General features: G+C 34.8%; 1 protein-coding gene, 1 long non-coding RNA gene and 3 other non-coding genes across 6 annotated transcripts; all 5 read left to right on the top strand.

Moving 5' to 3' along the window:
• The first annotated feature begins 345 nt into the window (after positions 1 to 345).
• Positions 346 to 8,992, top strand: LOC145595877 (uncharacterized). The gene is made up of 4 exons (XR_014103032.1): positions 346 to 445; positions 540 to 666; positions 7,254 to 7,564; positions 7,639 to 8,992. It is a non-coding gene; the product is annotated as an uncharacterized LOC145595877 (long non-coding RNA).
• On the top strand, positions 1,445 to 1,550 carry LOC145596368 (small nucleolar RNA snoR103). The gene has a single exon (XR_014103211.1). It is a non-coding gene; the product is annotated as a small nucleolar RNA snoR103 (small nucleolar RNA).
• Positions 3,086 to 3,191, top strand: LOC145596365 (small nucleolar RNA snoR103). Its single transcript, XR_014103208.1, has one exon. It is a non-coding gene; the product is annotated as a small nucleolar RNA snoR103 (small nucleolar RNA).
• On the top strand, positions 4,769 to 4,874 carry LOC145596367 (small nucleolar RNA snoR103). The gene has a single exon (XR_014103210.1). It is a non-coding gene; the product is annotated as a small nucleolar RNA snoR103 (small nucleolar RNA).
• Positions 8,993 to 9,694: 702 nt separating the features above from the next.
• On the top strand, positions 9,695 to 20,323 carry LOC145593768 (putative protein phosphatase 2C 60). Of its 2 annotated transcripts, none has more exons than XM_081650120.1 (11): positions 9,695 to 9,817; positions 10,908 to 11,038; positions 14,098 to 14,161; positions 15,469 to 15,577; positions 16,207 to 16,360; positions 17,085 to 17,210; positions 17,363 to 17,486; positions 18,902 to 18,978; positions 19,174 to 19,226; positions 19,595 to 19,649; positions 19,832 to 20,323. In XM_081650120.1, exons 2-11 carry the CDS (start codon positions 10,922 to 10,924, stop codon positions 20,063 to 20,065), a joined length of 1,113 nt encoding a protein of 370 aa, XP_081506246.1. In that variant the 5' UTR covers positions 9,695 to 9,817; positions 10,908 to 10,921; the 3' UTR covers positions 20,066 to 20,323. The 2 variants fall into 2 exon arrangements, with proteins under 2 accessions (XP_081506246.1, XP_081506245.1); XM_081650119.1 differs by lacking the exon at positions 9,695 to 9,817 and adding an exon at positions 9,837 to 9,979.
• The last annotated feature ends 392 nt before the right edge of the window (positions 20,324 to 20,715 follow it).

The raw sequence follows: 20,715 nt of genomic DNA, 5'->3' as shown, positions 1-20,715 counted from the left end.
TTTGTGATGATATAACCAACATTATTCTTAAATACTTCATATACAACATCTGACTCGAATCTATGGAACAATTACATTTAACTAAGATGTTGACCTTTTCATCTTTCCGCTCTCTCAAAAATCAATAGAAAGCTTAACATAAAAAATAAAAAAATAAAAACTTTATTAATTCATTTTAAAATCTACTAATTTTTCTATCTATTATTAATAAAATTTGCTAATTATCTAAATTTAAGAAGATTAGAAAAATGATTTTGTATCCATATTCATATCCATTTCGAGGTGTTTTTAGTGGGATTGAAATTTGAACCCTAGAATGGGCTCTTCCACAATTAGCCCATGAATAAAAAAGAAAGCTCAGATCTTGACAACTTTTGCTGCTTCTTGTGAGCTTTTCCAGCAAACAATTTGAAATGTGCAACAAAAAATGGCGGCAAACTCCGAGGTTAGCTCCTACTTAATCACCTTCAACCTTTTCTCTCTCTTCTTCTTTACACAGAGTATCACTGATTCTCTATCTTATAATCTTTAAAATGCAGGGTTTGAAACGTTTTGGTAATCTCAATCTACAAAAAAGAGCAAAAACAAGCCCTATTTTAGGAAATTAGGGTTTTTGGAATCCCCAGAAACCCCTTTCTTCCTCCACCTCTTTGTGTAGCAGTAGAGGTTAGTCAATGTAAATTAATTATTTTTAATATTCCATTTTTGGTTGATAATTTTGTTGGGTTTTGATAATTAAGGTTATTACTATGCCCAAGATAAAATTTTTACTGCAATAAAAATGAATTATTTAATAGAAAATGGAGGGTTTCTTGTTGGTTTAGCTAGAAATTACAGCAGGATTATGTAACAACCCTATATAATCAGGCTTGTTGAACGACCCTGGTCAAGTCTAAACGGGTCAAGTTTGATCTTTTTAATCAACCACATAACATGCATAACAATTGCATTATTTAGTAACTCAAAGTAATGAAGTAACTTTTGGGAGTCCTTAATTTAATTGGTTGTCTGGATTTTGCATGTTTTGTATTAATTTGAAAAAATTGGAGAATCCCAGGACAAGGTCTTGAACCATCCACATTGAAAGAAAGCCTTAATCTTTTTTCCAATGAAGCTTTCTTCCTATGTTTAGTTCTGAACCTGCATTTGGTATTCAACTATTGTTATTTAGTTTATGAAATCATGTTCTAAATAGCTAGATTTGATGTGGGGTTTCAATTTTTTGTATGGGAAATTGAGAATTTTGCAGTTTTATCAAGTTTTACTCATTTTTGTTGAATGTGTTTATGTTTAGATGAATCAAATATGTTTAGAAACACTAGATTTGACGTGGGTTTTCAATTATTTCTGAAATTTTGTGTACTAGTTCTGCTAAGTGGAAGATAGAATGGTTCAAGTGGTATATTATAGTTGGTCATTATTGCCCTAATTCTTGGTGGGTCACTTAAATAATGTGCATCTGCTGTAAATATGGGCAAACACTAAAGTTGTTGGGTAGTAATGGATATTGCAGTAGTGTGGCAATCCTCAATTTGTACCAACACACATACATTTGTCTACTGGGTAAGATTTGTATCTCTTGTGATATGATTGATTGAAAGTTTTGATCACTAATCTTGATTTTGTGATAGGCAAGGTTGCATACATCTTAGTTTTGAGTTACATGATATCCATTGTTGTTGTTGCTTTGATGGGAAGATTTTGTTAAAGGTGTATAGATTTGTTGTCCATGGGACGGCGGGCTGCAATGTCGCACACTCGTGTAGTAATGGACAAACATTGAAATGTTGGTTTTTATGTGGGCTTCCTGTGTAGTATACTCAGGATGCCTTTATGGACCTAAGAACATATGAAAGTATGATTAGAACTGTATATTCATGGCATGGTTTATTGGAGTTAGAAACATTTAACTAATAGTTTGTGATGTTTTTGTTTTTGTAATTGAGTTCAGTGAAGTAAAGAGTTGGTGCATAAGGTTCTTGCATTAGAGTCTGAGATATTAAAGGAAATGTGGAGCTTAAAATGTGCTATTTCAACATTAGGTTCTTGGTGATGTGATTGCAAAGATTGTACTTTGTTTATTTTGCTTGGTTGACTAATGAATCATCTATCACGGAAATTCTAAATTGATTAGTTTATCCTTTGGGGGTGGGAGGAATGTGTTTGTGTGGTTATGGGACATATAATGTGATAGTTTTTACAAATATAACCCCTGTACTATGTAGAGTATGTACTAACCATTAGGAAGAGGAAGTTTGATATGATTACAACATGTTCTTTTAGGTGGTTGATATAGATTGATGGCTTGCTAACCTATCAGCATAAACTGGATTGATTTATGGCTCCCTTTTATGGTAGGGATAAGTGTTTGTTTTGTTGGGCTTCCAAGCCTTGTATCTTTTGATGGTAGTTTAATGCCTATTACAACATAGCATAGAGTAATGCGTGGGTTTTGATCAGGATCCTCAAGTAGAAACCTCATCCATGGCCTATTTACATGCTAGCTAAAAGTGAATTTGCGAATTAAATTATACACATTTAGTGCTTATTATGGGTCATTTTATTGGATTATATGGTTTTATGTGTACACATATTGACTTGTACGACTTTTAGCTTTAACAGAATTCATCTAATTGTTTACAAAGGAGGAGAATTATCATTCGTGGTGTGAGGTCACAATGAATTGATGACAGAAACTCGTTATTGTTTTTGAACTAGATTAATGGTTTGTCCTCTTAACCTGGTCACTAGGATGATAGTTGTTTCTTTGTTAGAGTAACTAGCTATATAGCTCGATGTGTATGTTTAATAGGTATAGTGCATTATTTGGAGAGACCAAATGGAGCATACATACATGTATATTCACCGAAAATATATGTGATGACAATTTACAAGATGGACAATCTTCTTGGAGCAAGACTGATATTAACAGCTTTTGTTTCGGATCAGGTTTATTATAATTGTGAACTCAAGTTTGACATAATTATGTGCCATTATATTTAAAATAAGCAGTAGTTAATTGCACCTTAGAATGGATTTGAAAGTTTGTATAAGGTTATTTTAGTCCTAATTCTTGGTGGATCACTTAAAAAATGTGTTTTTGCTGTAAATATGGACGAACACCAAAGTTGTTGGGTAGTAATGGGTATTGCACTAGTGTGGCAATCCTCAATAATGACCAACATATACACATTCGCTGATTGGGTATGATTTGAAGCTCTTATGGTTTCTTCGATTTAAAGTTCTGAACAAAAATCTTGGCTGGCTAATTTTTAGTTGCATGATATCCATTGTTGTTGCCAAGTTGTGTAGAATGTAGATTTATTGTCCATGGTACGGCGAAGTGCAATGTCGCACACTCGTGTAATAATGGACAAATATAGACATGTCGGATTTTGTGAGGACTTCTTGTATAGTACACAAGATTCCCTCAAGGGACCTACTAACATGAATGAAGTATGACTAGAAACTGCTATTATATTTTCATGTTGATCTTTTTATTAATGCTAGATTGCTAATTTAAAGCCTTTAACTAATTACTTGGTGATGTTTCTGCAATTTCCATAGTTTGTATATCTTAGTAATTGAGTTCAATGATGCGAAGGGGTGGTGCATAAGATCCTTGTATTGGAGTTTGAGAGACATCAAACGTAATGTGGGCGCTTATAATGTATTATTATCGCAATAGGTTCTTGGTGTTGTAATTGCGATGATTGTAAAGTTTTTGCTTGTTTCTCTTGGTGATCTTTAAATCACATATCAGGAACAATCTTAATCGATCTGTTTGTCCTTGGGGTGGTTCTATCGTTTCTATGTGGTTATAGGATGTAGTATGTGTTCTTCCTACAAGTAACATATTTACTATATAGAAATAGCTAATTCATGACTACATGCCCTTAAGTTTGATTTATCAACAAGAGTTGGATTTATGACTTCCTCCATATTGGGTGGAGTTGGCTTTTTTAACTGAGCATCCAGTTAATCTCATCTCATGGTAGTGTACTTGTGCTCTTGTCACATATTGGCATAGAGTAATGCATGCATATTAGAGTGGGCTCCTTGAGTAGAAAGCTCATCAACGCCTACATACACACTACCTATGAATATTATATGAACTAGATAATAATTGCAACTTTTTAAGTGGCGTTCTGCACATTTAGCGCTTATTCTTGTTCATTTCATTGGATTATATATTATTATACATATATGCAATATTGACTTGCATAACTTTAAGGTTTTAATAGAATTCATGTAGTAGCTCATAGGGGAGGAGGACTATATACCAATATACCATTCATGGTGTGTGCCTGTGTGGTCACGGTGTATTGGTAACTAGTTGGTGATACATCTCATTATTGATTTTGAACTAGGTTAACGGTTTATACCTGTTATCCTGATCACAAGGGTGCTACTTGTTTCTTTGTTTGAGCATCTATATTAATTGGAGTAACTGGCCAAAAAGTTTTATGAGGATGTTTAAGTGGGCTAAGCATTATTCGGAGAGCCCATATGGAGCCTACATACAGGTATATTACCCCAAAATGACTGTGTACTATCGGTGGTGATTAATTTACAAATTTAAACAATCTTCTTGGAGCAAGGGCATCATTGTCAATTTCCATCTCAGATGGGTTTATTATAAATGTGAACTCAAGTATGACACACATCTATAACATCATACTCTAAATAAGGATTAGCAAACTGCAGCCTAGAATGGATTTGAACGTTAGAAATAAGGTTAATGTTGTCCTAATTCTTGGTGGATCACTTACATACTGTGCTTTTGCTGTAAATATGGACGAACACCAATGATGTTGGGTAATAATGGGTATTGCACTAGTGTGGCAATCCTCAATAATAACCAACATACACATACTTGCCTATTGGGAGGATTTAATGCTCTTATGGTTGATGTGACTGATTTATTTTAACAATAGTCTTGATATTGTGATGGGAAAGGTTGCATTGCATGGATCTAATTCCAAGGCCTTCTAATTTTGAGCATGAAATGTCTCGCTGTTGTTTTTTCTTTGATGGGAAGGTTATATTAGAGATGTGTATTTCTGTTGTTTATGTACAGTGGGACAGCGTCACAGCGGGTTGCAATGTCATACTTTCCTTAAGAAATTGGATACATATTGAATTGTTTGGTCTTTGTGTAGTATGTTAACAAGATGCCCATGTAGAATATACAAACATGGATATATAGAAAAAGGATAACTAGAAACTTCTATATTGTCGAGCTATTCAGTGGTGCCAAAAGCATTAGATATTTTATTTGGTGATTTCTGAAATGATTTGTGTGAGTGCAAAGAAATAGGTTGTTTGTTTGTTTATATTTTTAATTGAATCATATGATACAAAGGAGTGGTGCATAAAGTTAATGATGGTGCTTGCTCTTTTTTGTTTTAGATTCTATATAGTTAAGCATTTGCATATTGTTGACTTGCATGGTATTGAAATTGTAGCAACATTCATAAACTAGATTACGAGAACTGTATTTTTGGTTTATATTCATTATGTATCGATGACTAGTTGAGTAATTGGTGATCATGATATCATTATTGTGTTGAATTAAATCAATTATCTTTTTTCCCTTTTCAAAGGGTGATAGCTGTCTCTTTGTTGAGTACCTGCTTACACTAATAATTAATTAAAGTGGCTACTGGTGTTGTTTTGAGGGATATATGATACTTTATAAGCTGTGATAACAGTTTATGAAATGGACAATGTCTCTGGAGCAAATTTATGGTTTCTTATTCAGACTGAGTTTAAGTTAAAAATCTGAACTTGGGTATGGGCGTTTGGCATAGTTTAGAGCACCAAAGGCTTGCATGTTTTCACACTAAAAATGGAAAGTCACTAATTGTAGACTGTGTTTAACCTTTCATTCAGAGTATATCTATCTACTTTTAGTATGAAGACTATTCCCTGCATATTGCTTAAGCAACATTCTATTTTGTTCATGGGACAGTTTCACAGGATCCAGTAGATTTAAATGCTGGCCATAGCCTTGAGAGCTTTTAAAAAGCATTCATCCCTAATCTCTCCCATGGTCAGTCAGTGATTGTGCAGAGTCATAATGTTAAGAGATGGTTGATACTATATGCTGCAGCGCATGCTGTCTGAGACATTATGAGTTGTTACACTTGCCTAGGTATTTTAAGCAACTACAAGGTCTACAATCCAAGACTTAACATGTTGAATGGGTGGGTACTTTTATCTTGAAACAAACTAACACTGTTGTCCATCTCACGGTTGGGTACTGAGTACATGCTTCTGCCAACAAAATGGACTGTCAATAACTTGTGGGTATTGAGATGGGCATTTTTTGAGTTTAGGATGCCCTTGTATTGCCTACATACAGTCACAATTTGTAGACCCCCCTCCCTCAACCTAATTATGGTCATAAAATTCTAGACAGGGTGTCCCCTTAATTTCTATATACAAGTTCTAGCTATTTGTTGTGTGGGAACCGCTAGTTCCAAGGCCAGTGGTTAAGATTTCACAAGCAGCAATTGTTTTTCTTGCTGGAGTAATCACATTGACAGTATGTAAACTAATTGTATTGTAGAATTTTTTGGAGCTATCTTTCCTTATGATTTTTACTTGCCTATGATAGCTGTTAAGAACTAAAATGGGTGGACTTTACACTGTCATTTATTGGCTTCATGATGAATGGCATTGCACTCTTCAACCCTTTCTCAATGAAAAGTCAAATATTTTTGTTGCGATTTTCATGAAACCATGGGTGGCTTTACTACAGCAATGATATGTATATAGCTCTTTTTATTATTCTTACAAGTCTGATAATTGGGCATTTGAAACTCTTATTGGCTTAGCAAGTTTAGTTAAACTGCCATATCTAGCAGCTAAATTTATGCACCTTGCTTGCTTGCTGCTGCAATGTATCGAGGATCTAATACTTCATTTGCAGCATACTTATTCACTTCAATTCTCTATCCAGAATCAAGATATCGGGTTACCCTTAAGTTGATGAGTTTTGTACATCTTTCTATATCTGTCTTACTGTGAAAGGAATGAATAAAAATAGCATCTTTCTTAAATTATATGTCTGAATTTGTGGCCCTTCTGCTTTATTATCTTCAAGGACAACGACTTTACTGTTTCGTCTTGAGTGTACAGTTCAGTCTCCTTTGTCATTTTGAAATGTCTTGTTTTGCTTGCTGATTTGCTGAATCTTAGATATTTTCTGGTCATGATTTTTTTCTTTTTTTTTTGGAACTTTGTAGATGGGGTTCTTAGCTCTCTGTGCCACCTGATAAGTTGGAATAAAGCAATCAAGAAACAAATGCAGGAGGAAAATGTTGATTTGGCCTTCTCAACGTTTCTTCGTATGAGAGAAAGCGGAATGTATCCTGATAACTTCATGTTCCCCTTACTACTCAAGGCGGCAAGTTGACGTTCCCTGGCTGACCTGGGTTATGCTCTTCATGAGTTCATGGGCAAGCAATAAAAAGTGGCTACTTTAATCACCTGTTTGTCCAGATCTCTTTTTTCGAACTTGTATTCAACTTTCAAGGAAATTCAGCATGCATACAAGGTAATTGAAAAAATGCCTTTGAAGGATATTGTTGCCTGGAACTAAGCTTACTTCATTTAATATCATGATCTCAGGGAATGCAAAAGTCGGAGAATTGGAATTGGCTCGGAGCTTTTTTAAATCAGCCCCTGAAAGAGATGTAGCCTCGTGGAATTTTATGATTTTGGCATCCAAGCTAGTTGGGTGAATGGAGAAAGCACGGATATTATTCGAGAAGGCATTGAGCAAAAGGATCGTTACATGGCCATGCTAAGTGGATACTTACATAATGAACTTTACACTGATGCTATTGGACTCTGATGAAATGAAGGTTCAATATTTTAAACCTGACCGCTTAACTGTAGCTGGTGTTTTAGCTGCATGTGCTCATCTGAGTTCCCTTGAACCTGGAGTTGGAGCATCAATCTCATGTCTCCCGAAGTTACTACTGCATTGATTGGCATGCATGCTAAATGTGGGACCATATATCGCGCTTTAGAGGTGCTTGTAACTCTCTAGTAAGGACGACTTCTGCTAGAACGCAATTATTTCAGGACTTGCTCATAGTGGCCATGGTTCTGAAGCACTAAACTCTTCAATGCAGTGAAATGTGACTACTGACAGCTCCTTGAATCCTGATAACATAACCCTCACTGCTATACTTGGTGCATGTAGTCATTTAGGATTGGTGCTCAACTAAAACTTTGGTTTTTCCTCTAAACTGGAACACTATGGTTGTTTGGTTGATCTCTTGGGCCACGCCAACTTGCTTAACCAAGCATTAGAACTTGTGGAATCAATGCCATTTGAGCCAGGATCTTAGGCACATTGCTGAGTGCCTGAGTTATTCATCAAGATACCGAGGTAGGCAAGAAAGTTGCAAAACTGATTATGGATTAAGGTTGAGGGCTTAGGATGGGGAGACTATGATGATTATCTTGTATGCATCTTTCGGTGAATGGGAAGAAGCGGTTAGATGGAGGGAAAAGATAGACGATGAAGGGGGTGTCAAAACTTCTGGGTTGTGGCGTTATTGAGCCCAACAGAAAAACGCATAGGGTTTTGGCTGGGTCTAAAGTTAGACTTTAGAATTCAGGTCGGAGTCTTACAGATTGTCCCTTTGTTAGAGTTATTCTTTTGTAATTTTTGTCAATTTGTTCATCACCCAATTTTCTAATCAAGTGAAATACTTCTTCCGTCTCTATTTAGTAGTCGGTGTTTATTTCTAAGGTTAGGGTATTAGCAAAACTACGAAATCGAAATAGTTACTCCTAAGACTGAAATCATTGACACAGTAGAATGAATATTTGATTGATGATTTTCTAGAGTAATTTGTTGTGGATAATTCAGCAGATTAAGATCTGATGATGATTTGCCTTTATTTTTTAAGGCCTACTTTTTGCACAAAGGCTCTTTCTTAGCATGATCCTTGAAAGAAACATTCTTGTTGTGACTCTGACTGCAGGTATACAACTCACCACTTTTTTGCAATGTCACCTCTTCCTTTTTCTAACATCTCTTTTTAATTGATGTATATAAATTGGCTTTCTCTTTTTGGATTTTTTTTTTCTAGGACAATCGTTAATATTTTTTAAGGAGTATAAATTCCTTTTGAAGAAAAATCTAATTAAAAAAATCTTTTATTTTTCTAGGATCATTTTTTATTTATTTAGAGAGCGTAATATGAAATATGATGTTGACAAGATTTGTTCTAACAATCCAACTCATTGATACCATCCATAAAACATTATTCCACATCATTGATACAATCCATAAACTTTATAACCTAAACCAAGCTCTTATAATAATGTACTACTTCGTATAATTCAATAATTATTCTCCATCTAATACTACTCGTTGCAATCTAAACACGCACTCAATTCAATTTGATCTATTAACCGGCAGCTATTATTGTAAGTGTAATTATATCTTTCAATTATTACTCTTGTTCTATTATTATCAATTATTCTAAACACGAATTCAACCCAACCTCATCGACCATAATTGTTTGTATAATACTCCGTATCATTCAATAATTGAAGGTAATTGTGATTATTTTCTACAAAACTTTGGTAAAAAAATAGAGAGAATATCCTCGAAAAAGATAATAGTCCTAGAAAATTTGTATAAAACCATAAACAAAGGCAAAAAAAAAAACCCAGCAGCCATATCCTCTTCGTTTTCTGGATTGGCCCATTTCACTTTCAATCCTTTTCATCACATCAAATATCCGCCAATTATTTTATTAATTCCTCATTTCTCAGAAGATAAACTGTAAATCATTTTCTTAATATTTTTTATGTGTTAATTATTGTTTAATCTGCTTTTTTCTTGAGATTATATAAAAATGGTACTTGTCCTATAAATCTATATACACTAAACTTTTCACTTTCTCTCTCCTATTTTCTGGACTTGATCAACAATTCTAGTAGTCAAGTAAGTAGTAATATACCCAGTTTCATTTTCCAATTTTCAATTTTAATACTTTTATAATAATTTTTTGACTTTTTGTCTATTTTTCTAACTTTAATCAACTGGGGTCTGCATAATTCTGCAATTTTAAAGTTTAATCAACTGGGGTTTTCATAATTCTATTAATTTCAAGTTTAATTAGCTGGGTTTCTTTAATTCTGCAATGTTTGGATATACCCAGTTGTAATTTGCTCTAATGGAGGTTGTTTATGCTTAGATCAGTGATTTTATTGTGTAATTTGATCTGGGTTTTCTGCAGTGGATCCAGTTTTACTGTATTGTGTAGTGGGTCGATTTGTTTTGTTGCTCATTCTTGTTTGAGATTGTAGACTGAAATTGTTGTTGCTTCTTAATTGTACTGAGTAAATTTACTAGAAAAAGAGAATAATTGTGTTAGTTGCTGTAGAAAATTTGGCAATTGGTCGAGTTCCGTGTATACTTGTGTTTCTTGATTTATATAGTTGGCAGTTAGAAGAAGATTGAGTTTCTTGAGGTATTGGCAATTGGTCGAGTTCGGTGCATGTTTGTGTTTCTTGATGTAGATATTTGGCAATTGGTCCTCCAATTATTGTGTTTCTTGATGTACATATGTGGCAATTGGTCGAGTTCGGTGCATGATTGTATTTCTTGACGTAGATGTTTGGCAATTGGTCTAATTATTGTGTTTCTTCATGTAATTTTAACCTAAATGTGATTGCGTTGGATAATTTCGTGTAGTTCTTGGAGCTCTTATCCAGTTTTTGGCTTTTTGATTTTAATAGTCCTTTACTTTGCCACATGTGATACTTTAGAGTTTACACTGAGTACTGAGAAGTGAGAACTAGACGATACTGTAGTTGGTTTTAGGAATTTTTTGTGTTTGAAGTTTAAGAGTTTATATGTTTGGTTTCAGCTAAAGCCTAAAAGATGGGTGTCTACCTTAGCACACCTAAGACTGAGAAATTCTCTGAGGATGGTGAAAACAGCAAGGTTAAATTTGGATTGTCTTCAATGCAAGGTTGGCGCACAACCATGGAAGATGCTGTGAGTAGCTTATCTTTTTAAATCTGTTTTGTGATGAGCAATTTTAGTGTAAAGTTATACAAAGTATCTGTTAGAAAGTGGTTTCATATAGCTTGTTGAAGTACTAAATGCATGAATCTATGTGATGAATGGACACTATTTGCAATACCCTTATATCTCAAATGTACTTTATTTTAATAATTGCTGTTAGCATATAATGGAACACCTAACGCACCAAATTTCTTATTTGTTTTATCCTTCCTATGAGGTTTCACTTTTGGTTCATGTAGCCAACCCCACTTATGGGATTAAGGCTTTCATTGATTGATATGAGGTTTCACTATGGCAGAATATACATTTAGCATATAGGAGCATGTAATTTTTGACAGAGAATGCTTAACTTCCACTTACTATTGAGGATCAATTAGTCCTCTTACATTCGAAGAACACATATAATAATTTATGAGAGTATTGTTGCCATGGTTTACCTGTTCATTATGGCCTTGCAGGCTATTACCTGTTACCTAATTTAATTTACTATCGGTAACTTCTTCATTTAAATAAAGAAAATTGAAAAGTATTTTTCACATAGATAACAGGCTGCTTTCCTGAGTCTGGAGGTTTCTACCCTGCTGCAGGATAGAGGTTGTGGCCCTAGTGGGAGGGATAGATTGATTTGGTAAAGTGGTAGAATTCACAAACAATGATACATACATTTTTCAATAAATTGGTTTGGAACCACATTAGTTCTGGCAGAGTATGCTAGATGAGGACACACCCAAGTATCAAAGTCATGATCAACCAATGAATAAGCTTTAAAATTGGTAATACCTTGCTGTTCCTGCAGGCCACTATAAGGATCTTCAATCCACATGCCAGAAGCTAAATATTAACATCCATTTTTGCCAACAAAATACGCCCTTATTTGCTTAGATGTGTTCTCAGTAGCATATAATGGAACACTAGCACTAGTAAACTACTTATTCTAGTCTATTATCAGCACTCAAATAGTGGTGTGGCAAGTTAGGCAGCTATATCCATACTGAATTCACCATTTTCTCATAACCTAGGAGTCCATGGTTTAACAAGTATGGGTATTGAGAAGAAGTTATGCTGTATTCAGTAAATCACTGCATTTTGTCATCCATAGATTTAAATGAACAACAAAATAACCTTCAACATAAAGGAATACCTCTTGTTTAGCAGAAAAGGCTCCAATAGAAGCTATTAATGAAAATGCAGCAACCGTAGGAGTCACACCTAGAACAAACAGAACAATAGAAGCATTCCGCTTTTCAACCATCTTACCGAGCTCCTCTTAATTGCCCAAATTTCTTCACGTATTTCATCACAAGTGCCACAAAACCATGGGTAACTTCCTTTGATGCAGGTATGAATCCCCAAATAGATTGGACCAAGGATCTCTAGGAAGTCTTTTTTGAAGTAGTATTCAATCCCTCTACTTCTCCAGTTCCTATATAAAGTGTCCTGCTGACTCTGTCCTGATTGCTGACATTTAAGTTTTGATGTACTGCAGCACTTGACACTAAGGCCTGCAGTATCGTCTGAACCCATCCTCCCAAATTTAGAAGAATGTCCCTACTACTCGATTCATATCATGAATAGCTTGTTCAATATTGTTATTGATTGGTTCAACACTAGGACAAGCCGCTAGCCTCAACTCTACTTGACCCAAAATTGGGGTTAATCTAGGCTTCTAGGGTGCTCCTCATTTATCATCAGGTCATCCATTGTTGCTAGTTGATTGCAAGATGGTGAATTATATGGTTGTTATACCTGAGCTGTTATTTTGCAGCTGGCTTCTTCTTTATCCTCATTAATGGAGGAGGTGCATGTCTATATCACCCTAACCCAACCATTAGCAGGAGAGAAATTCTAAATTAATATAAGCCTGATAGAATGAGATTGCTTAAGCGGGAGGAATTCTGAATTAATATTTGCCTGATCTAGTATAATGTAACCTGTAAAAAAAATGAGATTGCTTAAGCTATAGTCTGGTTCCAATTTTGCTATGGCACCTGTTCTTGTATAATTCCAGAATCCCTTTAGTAACCAATCTGATCATGACTTTGTTCAGTCATGCTTGTCTGTGATACAAATTTGCTAAACTGATTGACATGAAAATTTTCCTTTCCCACCCCTGTTCTCTCTCTCTCTCTTGGGGGGTAGGGGGTGAGGGGATCCTTAACAACCTAGTCTTACTAATTTCTGACTGATTTTTGCACTGTGCAAGTTTGCATAGCCCAGGCCCCAGATTAATGGTTGACTCTTCTCATTTCTATTTGGGAAATAAATGTCTGAGCTGCAAGTACTGCTAGGTTGATGACATTAAGGTATTTGGGTTTTGTTAATTTTGATAGAAGAATGGTTTCCATAATAGATATGGACACCCAAGTTTTATTCCCATCACATAGTAACTTGCCTATTTTAACTTCTTGCAAAGCTGTATTGATTTGGGTGGTTTAATTAACAACATGATGGGATAGACGGGTAGAGAGAGGTGATTGGGTCAATATGCATTTATTGCCAAAGCGGATTAGTGGACATTTGAATGATATAAATCAAAAAGGAATGGACAACAATCGTTTTGGGATTGATGAAGGTTTTCTTCCTCCAATGAAGGACTGATTTTCTAGTAGAATGAGCTGTGAAATTTTCCTAAATAGCTAAATGTCCTTTTACTCATGCTGCGAAACAGCATATGTCAATTAGTCTATTTGTAGACACATATCCTTATGGTTTTATCTGATCTTTGTGTCCATATTGTTACTTTTTAATGATGTTCATTATTTTGCTACCTCGCCTGACGTGTCAAAAAATTACAATATCTGGTTATACTTATGCCATCCCACTCCTCTCTTTCAAAATTTAGCCCACTAAATATTCGAGGTGTGAGTTTTTCTTATCATGAGGGGAATTAAAAGCTTGAGTGTGTATAAGAACTCTGATACATGACTTGTTTCTGGATCTCTCTATATCACTCCCACTTTAACTTCTTTTTCATCCTGAGATATTGCTTCTAAATAGTATTTGACTGAATTCGTAATCTGTTTTTCTAGCATGCTGCCTTTCCCGATCTGGATGATTCAACTTCATTCTTTGGCGTTTATGATGGTCACGGAGGTAAGTAGTTGAAGCTTGTTCTATTTCTTTCAGGAGTTGCACATGTTAATATTATATATGTGGTTTATATCAACCTTGACTTCCTTGCCATAAGACTTAAGACTGTGTTGATTGTTGAAAGTTAACACTTGATTGTATATGTTGATTGTTGACATTTACTATATTGATTGCCATAAGAGTTAATTTGTGGAGTTGGAACTGTGGGTATGTTTGTTTTATTAGGGTACGTAGAAGATTCATATTATGTAATCATCTTGTTACTTATGTTATCATGAATCTTTGTGGAGGATTTATTTGCATATTGTATGCTTGTACAATCTGTGATCAATGATTTGTGTTTGATGTAGATTAACCTGTTATTAGTTAGTTTGCATGGTATGATATAACGAAAATCCTTACTAATTTTCCACAAGCCCATTTTGCTTTGATCCTGCTAGCTTTTTGCATTCATTGATCATTCTTTCCTTACAGGAAAATGTTGTTTGTGATAAATTATTACAATACCGTGATGATCTGAAATATTTACTCTTTTGTTTACTTGCCCACAGCCCTTGACACAATTTTTAAGGAGAGGAGAGAGACAATGTAGTTTGTGCTCATGGTTTACCTTATTATTCTTTGAAAGCACATGAATTGTTTTCCCCACATGCACTTTCGAAGGGTAATTTAATGAATCTAACTACTAGAAGCTTACCAATATAGCATGGGTCAAGTAATATGACATTTCCATTTTAGGAATGTTAGTCAAGTAAATAATACGGAGGAAGTATTGATTATACATTGGCCTATCACACAAAGATGAAAAGAAAAGCTCTTCAAATGTTCAAAATTGTTTCAATACAAACTGATTGTTGTAGTAAGCTGATCAGTGTCTTTAAAAATTATTACCATGCAAGTTAGATTTTGAAGTTATATCCTCACTTTTCTATTCTCTGGGGCTTGATCGTAGCACACCAATGTATTGGAAAGCTGCTTAACTAGTTACTGATTTGCTGTACTTGGCGACCCTGTAGATGGATATTTCAGACTTTCAGTTGCTAAATTTTCTTAGTATTAGCGAATTATTCAAATCTTTTCATTAATGTACTCCCATGTCTCAGAAATTACATGACTGCAGATTCATTGATTGATATTATCCATTATCTTTTGGGCCTTTTGGCTTATCATGTGTGTCATATTTGAAGTTCTGTAACTTTTGTTCCTAAAAAATTGATTATTTTGATGCTGCTTTTTTAGGCTGATGTTGTTTGGTGAATTTGTTGTCATATATTGATTTCAGTTCTCATGCAAATCTTCTTTATCTGCAGGTAAGGTAGTTGCCAAGTTCTGTGCGAAATTCCTTCATCAACAAGTGCTTAAGAGTGAAGCATATTCGTCTGGAGACTTATCAACAGCTCTGCAAAAATCTTTCTTTAGGTGATTATTTGGGATTATGGACTTTAATTTTATCTATTTTCCTTTGGTTTTGGTGGATCAAGGTTCTTTTTGAAAATTTGAGAAAGCCTCACGTATATGCTTGTGTACATACAATTTGATGCCTCTGGTCAATGCCTTTAGATCATTTGAGAAGTCTTGACAAAAGTATACTGCATTAACATGCCAACATGGTATTATTGTTCGACAATTGGTTAACATTGCTTATTGCTCCATCTTATATCCTGCATTACTGCTCACTTAGATTCTCACGTTTGCACTATTATAAACATCTAGATTAATATGTGCATATATTGGTTGGGATAAGCTAAAGGGCTTTAATATCGCAGTTTTGACTTCAAGTTTCCTGCTTTATCTCCCCCCACCCCTGTGTGTTCACTGTTTTAGCACGCAAGATGAAGAGGAAGATAACCTTCTTAACTCATATGTAGTTTATATGACTCAATCTATGCGACTCAGATACCTTTCCACTATTTACTGGTCTAATTCATCTGCTTTACTTGCTCTGTTAGTGCTTTGATAATCAGAATGGATGTGGCTCAGATACCTTTCCACTATTTACTGGTCTAATTCATCTGCTTTACTTGCTCTGTTGGTGCTTTGATAATCAGAATGGATGAAATGATGCGTGGACAAAGAGGGTGGAGAGAGTTAGCTGTTCTGGGTGATAAAATAAACAAATTCACTGGAATGATAGAGGGGCTAATATGGTCTCCAAGAGCTGCTGATGGCAATGGGAATGATGATGATTGGGCCCATGAAGATGTGGGTACTTGTATTAGTTGACAAAATTAGTAGTTAACAAGTATAATTTTATGAAACATTTTGCTAGTGTGTATAAATGATTTTGTTTCTGCTTCAATCAATCAATCAAAGCCTTAATCCCATAAGTGGGGATTTTGTTTCTGCTTCTCTTCTTTTTTTTTTTTTTTTTTTTTTTTAGTATCTTGAGCTCTTAAACATATTCCTGTTTTGAGCCACTGTTATCTTATTTAGTGAATAACTTGTTGATGTGGGGGAATCATAGGTTGGAGTTTAAACCTTTGTTCGTTTCTGATGAATGTTAATTATCATCATATGATCTTCTCAGGCTTGAAGCAATAAAAGTTTTGTCTCGTGTGTTTTTCCTTTTTAAACTAATGGGTTTAAACAATGGATTTGATCTATTTGACTTCTTCTTTGTTTATTTTAAATGATGTTTTAGTGCATCAATTCGTCCATCCTTTTTTTTAGTGGATTTTCTTTGTGTTTCATTTATTGCTTTTACTGTTGCTAAAATGATGAGTCAATTGTTTCTGTCTGTTATGTTATGTGGTTACTCAGGTCTCATACAGTCATACTTCCTCTTTTTTTTTATTTTTATTTTATTTTATTTTTTATTTTATTTTTTTTATTTTTTTTTAAATCTATCACAAGATATCCATATTCTAAAGATTGATAAGCTACTATATCGTTATTCTTGCTTTGACTTAGTTGGTATGTCAACCAGGGGCCTCATTCAGAATTTTCTGGTCCTACTTCTGGAAGCACTGCTTGTGTGGCTGTTATTAGGGGAAACCAACTTCTTGTGGCCAATGCTGGTGATTCCCGTTGTGTAATCTCCAGAAAGGGTCAGGTATATTTTGATATTCCCACTTGAGCAAACAAACTGGTATCCAAGAAGACATCAGCACATGACAATCTGATATTCTGTAACTACATGATTTATATCAAATCACAGTATAATTTTCTTGGTTTCTTGATTAAGTCATCCTATACCATTCACAGGCTTATAATTTGTCTAGAGATCACAAACCTGAACTGGATGCTGAGAAGGAAAGAATAATGAGAGCTGGCGGGTTTATCCATGCAGGACGGGTAAATGGCAGTCTGAACCTTGCAAGAGCTATAGGTACTTAAGTTCATGCCTTTTAATTTTTTATATGTTGGAATTTTTTCTGCCCGATCTTTTTGGGAGATAACTTTGTCAATTTACTTGTACTGATATCAGATTATCAGTGATATGATACTCCAGAGTCGTATATGTTTCTTGTCCTTCTTTATGTTTCTGTTACTAGCAATGCTGATAAGTGGTGTTTGAACCCAGAGGCGGACCTTCACTTGGGGTGGAGGGGATGTGATTGATGGTGTGGTTGGTTGGTTTCCTTTCTGTAAAAGTTGAAAATTTTAAATTTTGATGGAGATTATTTTAAAATTAGAATTGCGTAAAGTAGTTTGCAACTTCCTAGGCTAACTAACAACAAACCCCAAATATTGTTGAGTTTGTTACGTGACAAACCTAGAATTTAAGGTAGTTTTTGGATACAAGTATTTCATTTGAAAAATATGGAATCTGAAAACTGGAAATTCAAATTCAAATATGCTATTTGGGAAAGACTAGAATTTATATTTCTGGAATAAATACATTGCAAGTGCTAATATATGACAGTTGACGCCATACTCTGCTTCTCGTGGGTCTTCTACTTTGTTAGAGGTTGAAGAAGGAGATGATAATATTGAAGACAAAGGAATATGTAGAGAAAGGAGATGATAACATTCATCAGCTTCAATAATACAAATAACTAAGAGAGACAACTACAGAGAGGGAGGGTTGGGATGTGAGCTGAGAATTACAACTTTAATCAATGTTCATATCAAATCCCTAATCTAAAGACTGTTTAAGAGCATCTAATAATTTGGAACAATTCCAGATTTGAAATTTTTTGAACATCCCAACGCTAGATTTATCAAATTTTAAATGAAATTTTTGTAAATAAAGAGAGCATAATGCTATTTAACTACTTCATAACAATTGATCAACTCTGTCACCAAACAGTTTGTTTAGTTACCAGCTTGTGTGCTTTAGAGTTTATGTAATAGACTGGATTTCTAGCTTAATATTTCTGATTTAAGAAGGAAAGTAAATAAAAATGGAAGCTTGAAGTTTGATTCATAATGGCAAAAGAGGTTACAAAATGATAAGTTAATAGCTTTAGGCTATTACTCTCCTTGAGGTTACCATTCTTTCTCATTTTCTCGATACAAATCTCATGCCTTCTACTGCTGTTACTCCTCCCCTTAGTGTTTCAATTATGAGTTTTGTCCCATTGAGTCTATCACAGTTTAATGTCACTTAGGTCGAGCTTGATTCTAGTTACTTAGCGTATTCAAACTGCAGTTGCAGTTGACCCAATCTAAAGCTTAAGTTAAGCTTAGACCTGCTAGATCACAATTGCACCTGTAGAGGTGATTGAAATACCTGGATAAAATATATTTTATATCAGAAATTAGTTTTCGTTAATTATATAAGTTGGTTCACTTGGACAGGTGACATGGAGTTCAAGCAAAATAAATTTCTTCCTGTTGAAAAGCAAATTGTAACAGCAAATCCAGACATCAATGCGGTTAGTATATCACTGCAATACGTTTATATCTGTAAATTGCAATTGCTATGTCTTCGTCTGGTTAGTTTCTCGAATACAACTAAGTTATGTCTGCCATCATTATTGCTTTGTATTGCCGGTTCTCCTTTTATAGTTACAAGTTCCAACCACCTATGAGCTCTGATAATCCCTCTTTTTTGTTCCTTGTCAACTTAGGTTGAACTTTGTGATGATGATGATTTTATGGTGCTAGCTTGTGATGGCATATGGTAAGCATTTCATGCCATCCCTTAAATGTGGGTTTACAAGTTAATCCTTTCATGCCACCTTGCAATGCAGATAGCCAGTTACTCTTCCTGCAATTATATGCTGTAACTAGTTCATGTTTGGTTTGGGTTGGATATAACCACATCTTAAGCAACTTCTCTTTTTTACATCCTCATTAAGTCCCTGTCTGATGAATATTAATTTATGCTTAATGTTGGTTAATTGACAAATTTGCAACAGATAATGTGCTAGCTTTCACTTGGTGCATTATTGCTTTAATTTTTGCTTAAAATAATACTTTTTATCTTATTTTCCACTCCCTTACAACTCTTGCTATATGGAGACTGATTACTCTGTTGGTTGTTCAAAGGGACTGCATGTCAAGCCAGCAGCTAGTTGATTTTGTACATGAACAATTGAGCACGGTAAGTCGATAACTGTTTGGCACAATTGTTTATAAATTCAAAATTATGTATCTTCCAAAATTCAAGTTTGGTTGCATCTTACATGATACTTTAAACTCCACAGCTACTCTTCAAGCAGTGACTCCTTTTACTCTGCGGGAGATCTTTGTAATTTATTATGACAATGTGTCTGAACGGTGCAGGAAACTAAACTATCTGCAGTTTGCGAGAGAGTGATGGACAGGTGTTTGGCCCCTTCAACTGCTGGTGGAGAAGGCTGTGACAACATGACGATGATCCTGGTTCAGTTCAAGAAACCCATACAGCCAAATGCCCCTGCATCTACAAATGAGGAGCCATCACCATCTGAGCCAAGCCAGCCCGTGACTGAAGCTGATAATTCCAAACAAGAACCAGAACAGACTGAATCAAGATAATTTGATACATCATATATAACATGCAGAAATTGTTCGCTGTTAATTTTTCAGGTTGTTGTAAATGAAGCTGACTCGACATGAAGATATGACTCAACTGCTGGTAATATACTTCTGTTCTATGGTGCATATAACGAAAAACTGGAGCTTAATAGGATGTACAGATTTTTGGTGTTAAATCATGTTCTTTCCAGGATTAGGAAAATATGCAGACTATTTTATTGATGCTGATTACTACATAATGTCTTCTTGTTGTGGTTATTCTCTCCTATCTCTTTTTTCTGCCGTTTTTAATTAATGATATAACTATGGTAGTAACTTCCCAAAGTGTCCAAGTGTTAGACTTGACTATTTAGGAAGACTTCCATGATAAAATGTCTAGCATTCATACTCATGCTGTGGCATTGAGAATCTACACGGGGTACCTAAGGCGAATGGAATAGCTAGAGTGAAGTGTGGGTTATAAAGAACGAAGAAGAATCACCACGAAATTCTTGGTTTTAGACAGTTAAACCTTTTGATTGTTCTTTGTGTGGTGAGTCTAGCGACAGCCAACTAGAGTACTAGACTACTCAATATCAAATTTCTACAACATTTTTACTGATCCAAAGCATATAGATTATATGGACTGTGTCACCCTATAAAAACAGGAT

The sequence above is a fragment of the Chenopodium album genome, chromosome 19 (assembly GCF_948465745.1).
Source record: "Chenopodium album chromosome 19, dcCheAlbu1.1, whole genome shotgun sequence".
NCBI lineage: Eukaryota > Viridiplantae > Streptophyta > Magnoliopsida > Caryophyllales > Amaranthaceae > Chenopodium > Chenopodium album.
Note: the sequence above shows the minus strand (reverse complement) of the source record. Positions and strands in the feature narration are given on the sequence as shown.

Bases quoted from the DNA above. Each gene is read 5' to 3' on its own strand.
- LOC145593768 (XM_081650120.1), top strand. From the start codon at position 10,922: ATGGGTGTCTACCTTAGCACACCTAAGACTGAGAAATTCTCTGAGGAT. The intron at 15,578-16,206 runs GTGATTATTTGG...TTTGATAATCAG, and splicing joins CTGCAAAAATCTTTCTTTAG to AATGGATGAAATGATGCGTG. The intron at 16,361-17,084 runs GTGGGTACTTGT...TATGTCAACCAG, and splicing joins ATGATTGGGCCCATGAAGAT to GGGCCTCATTCAGAATTTTC.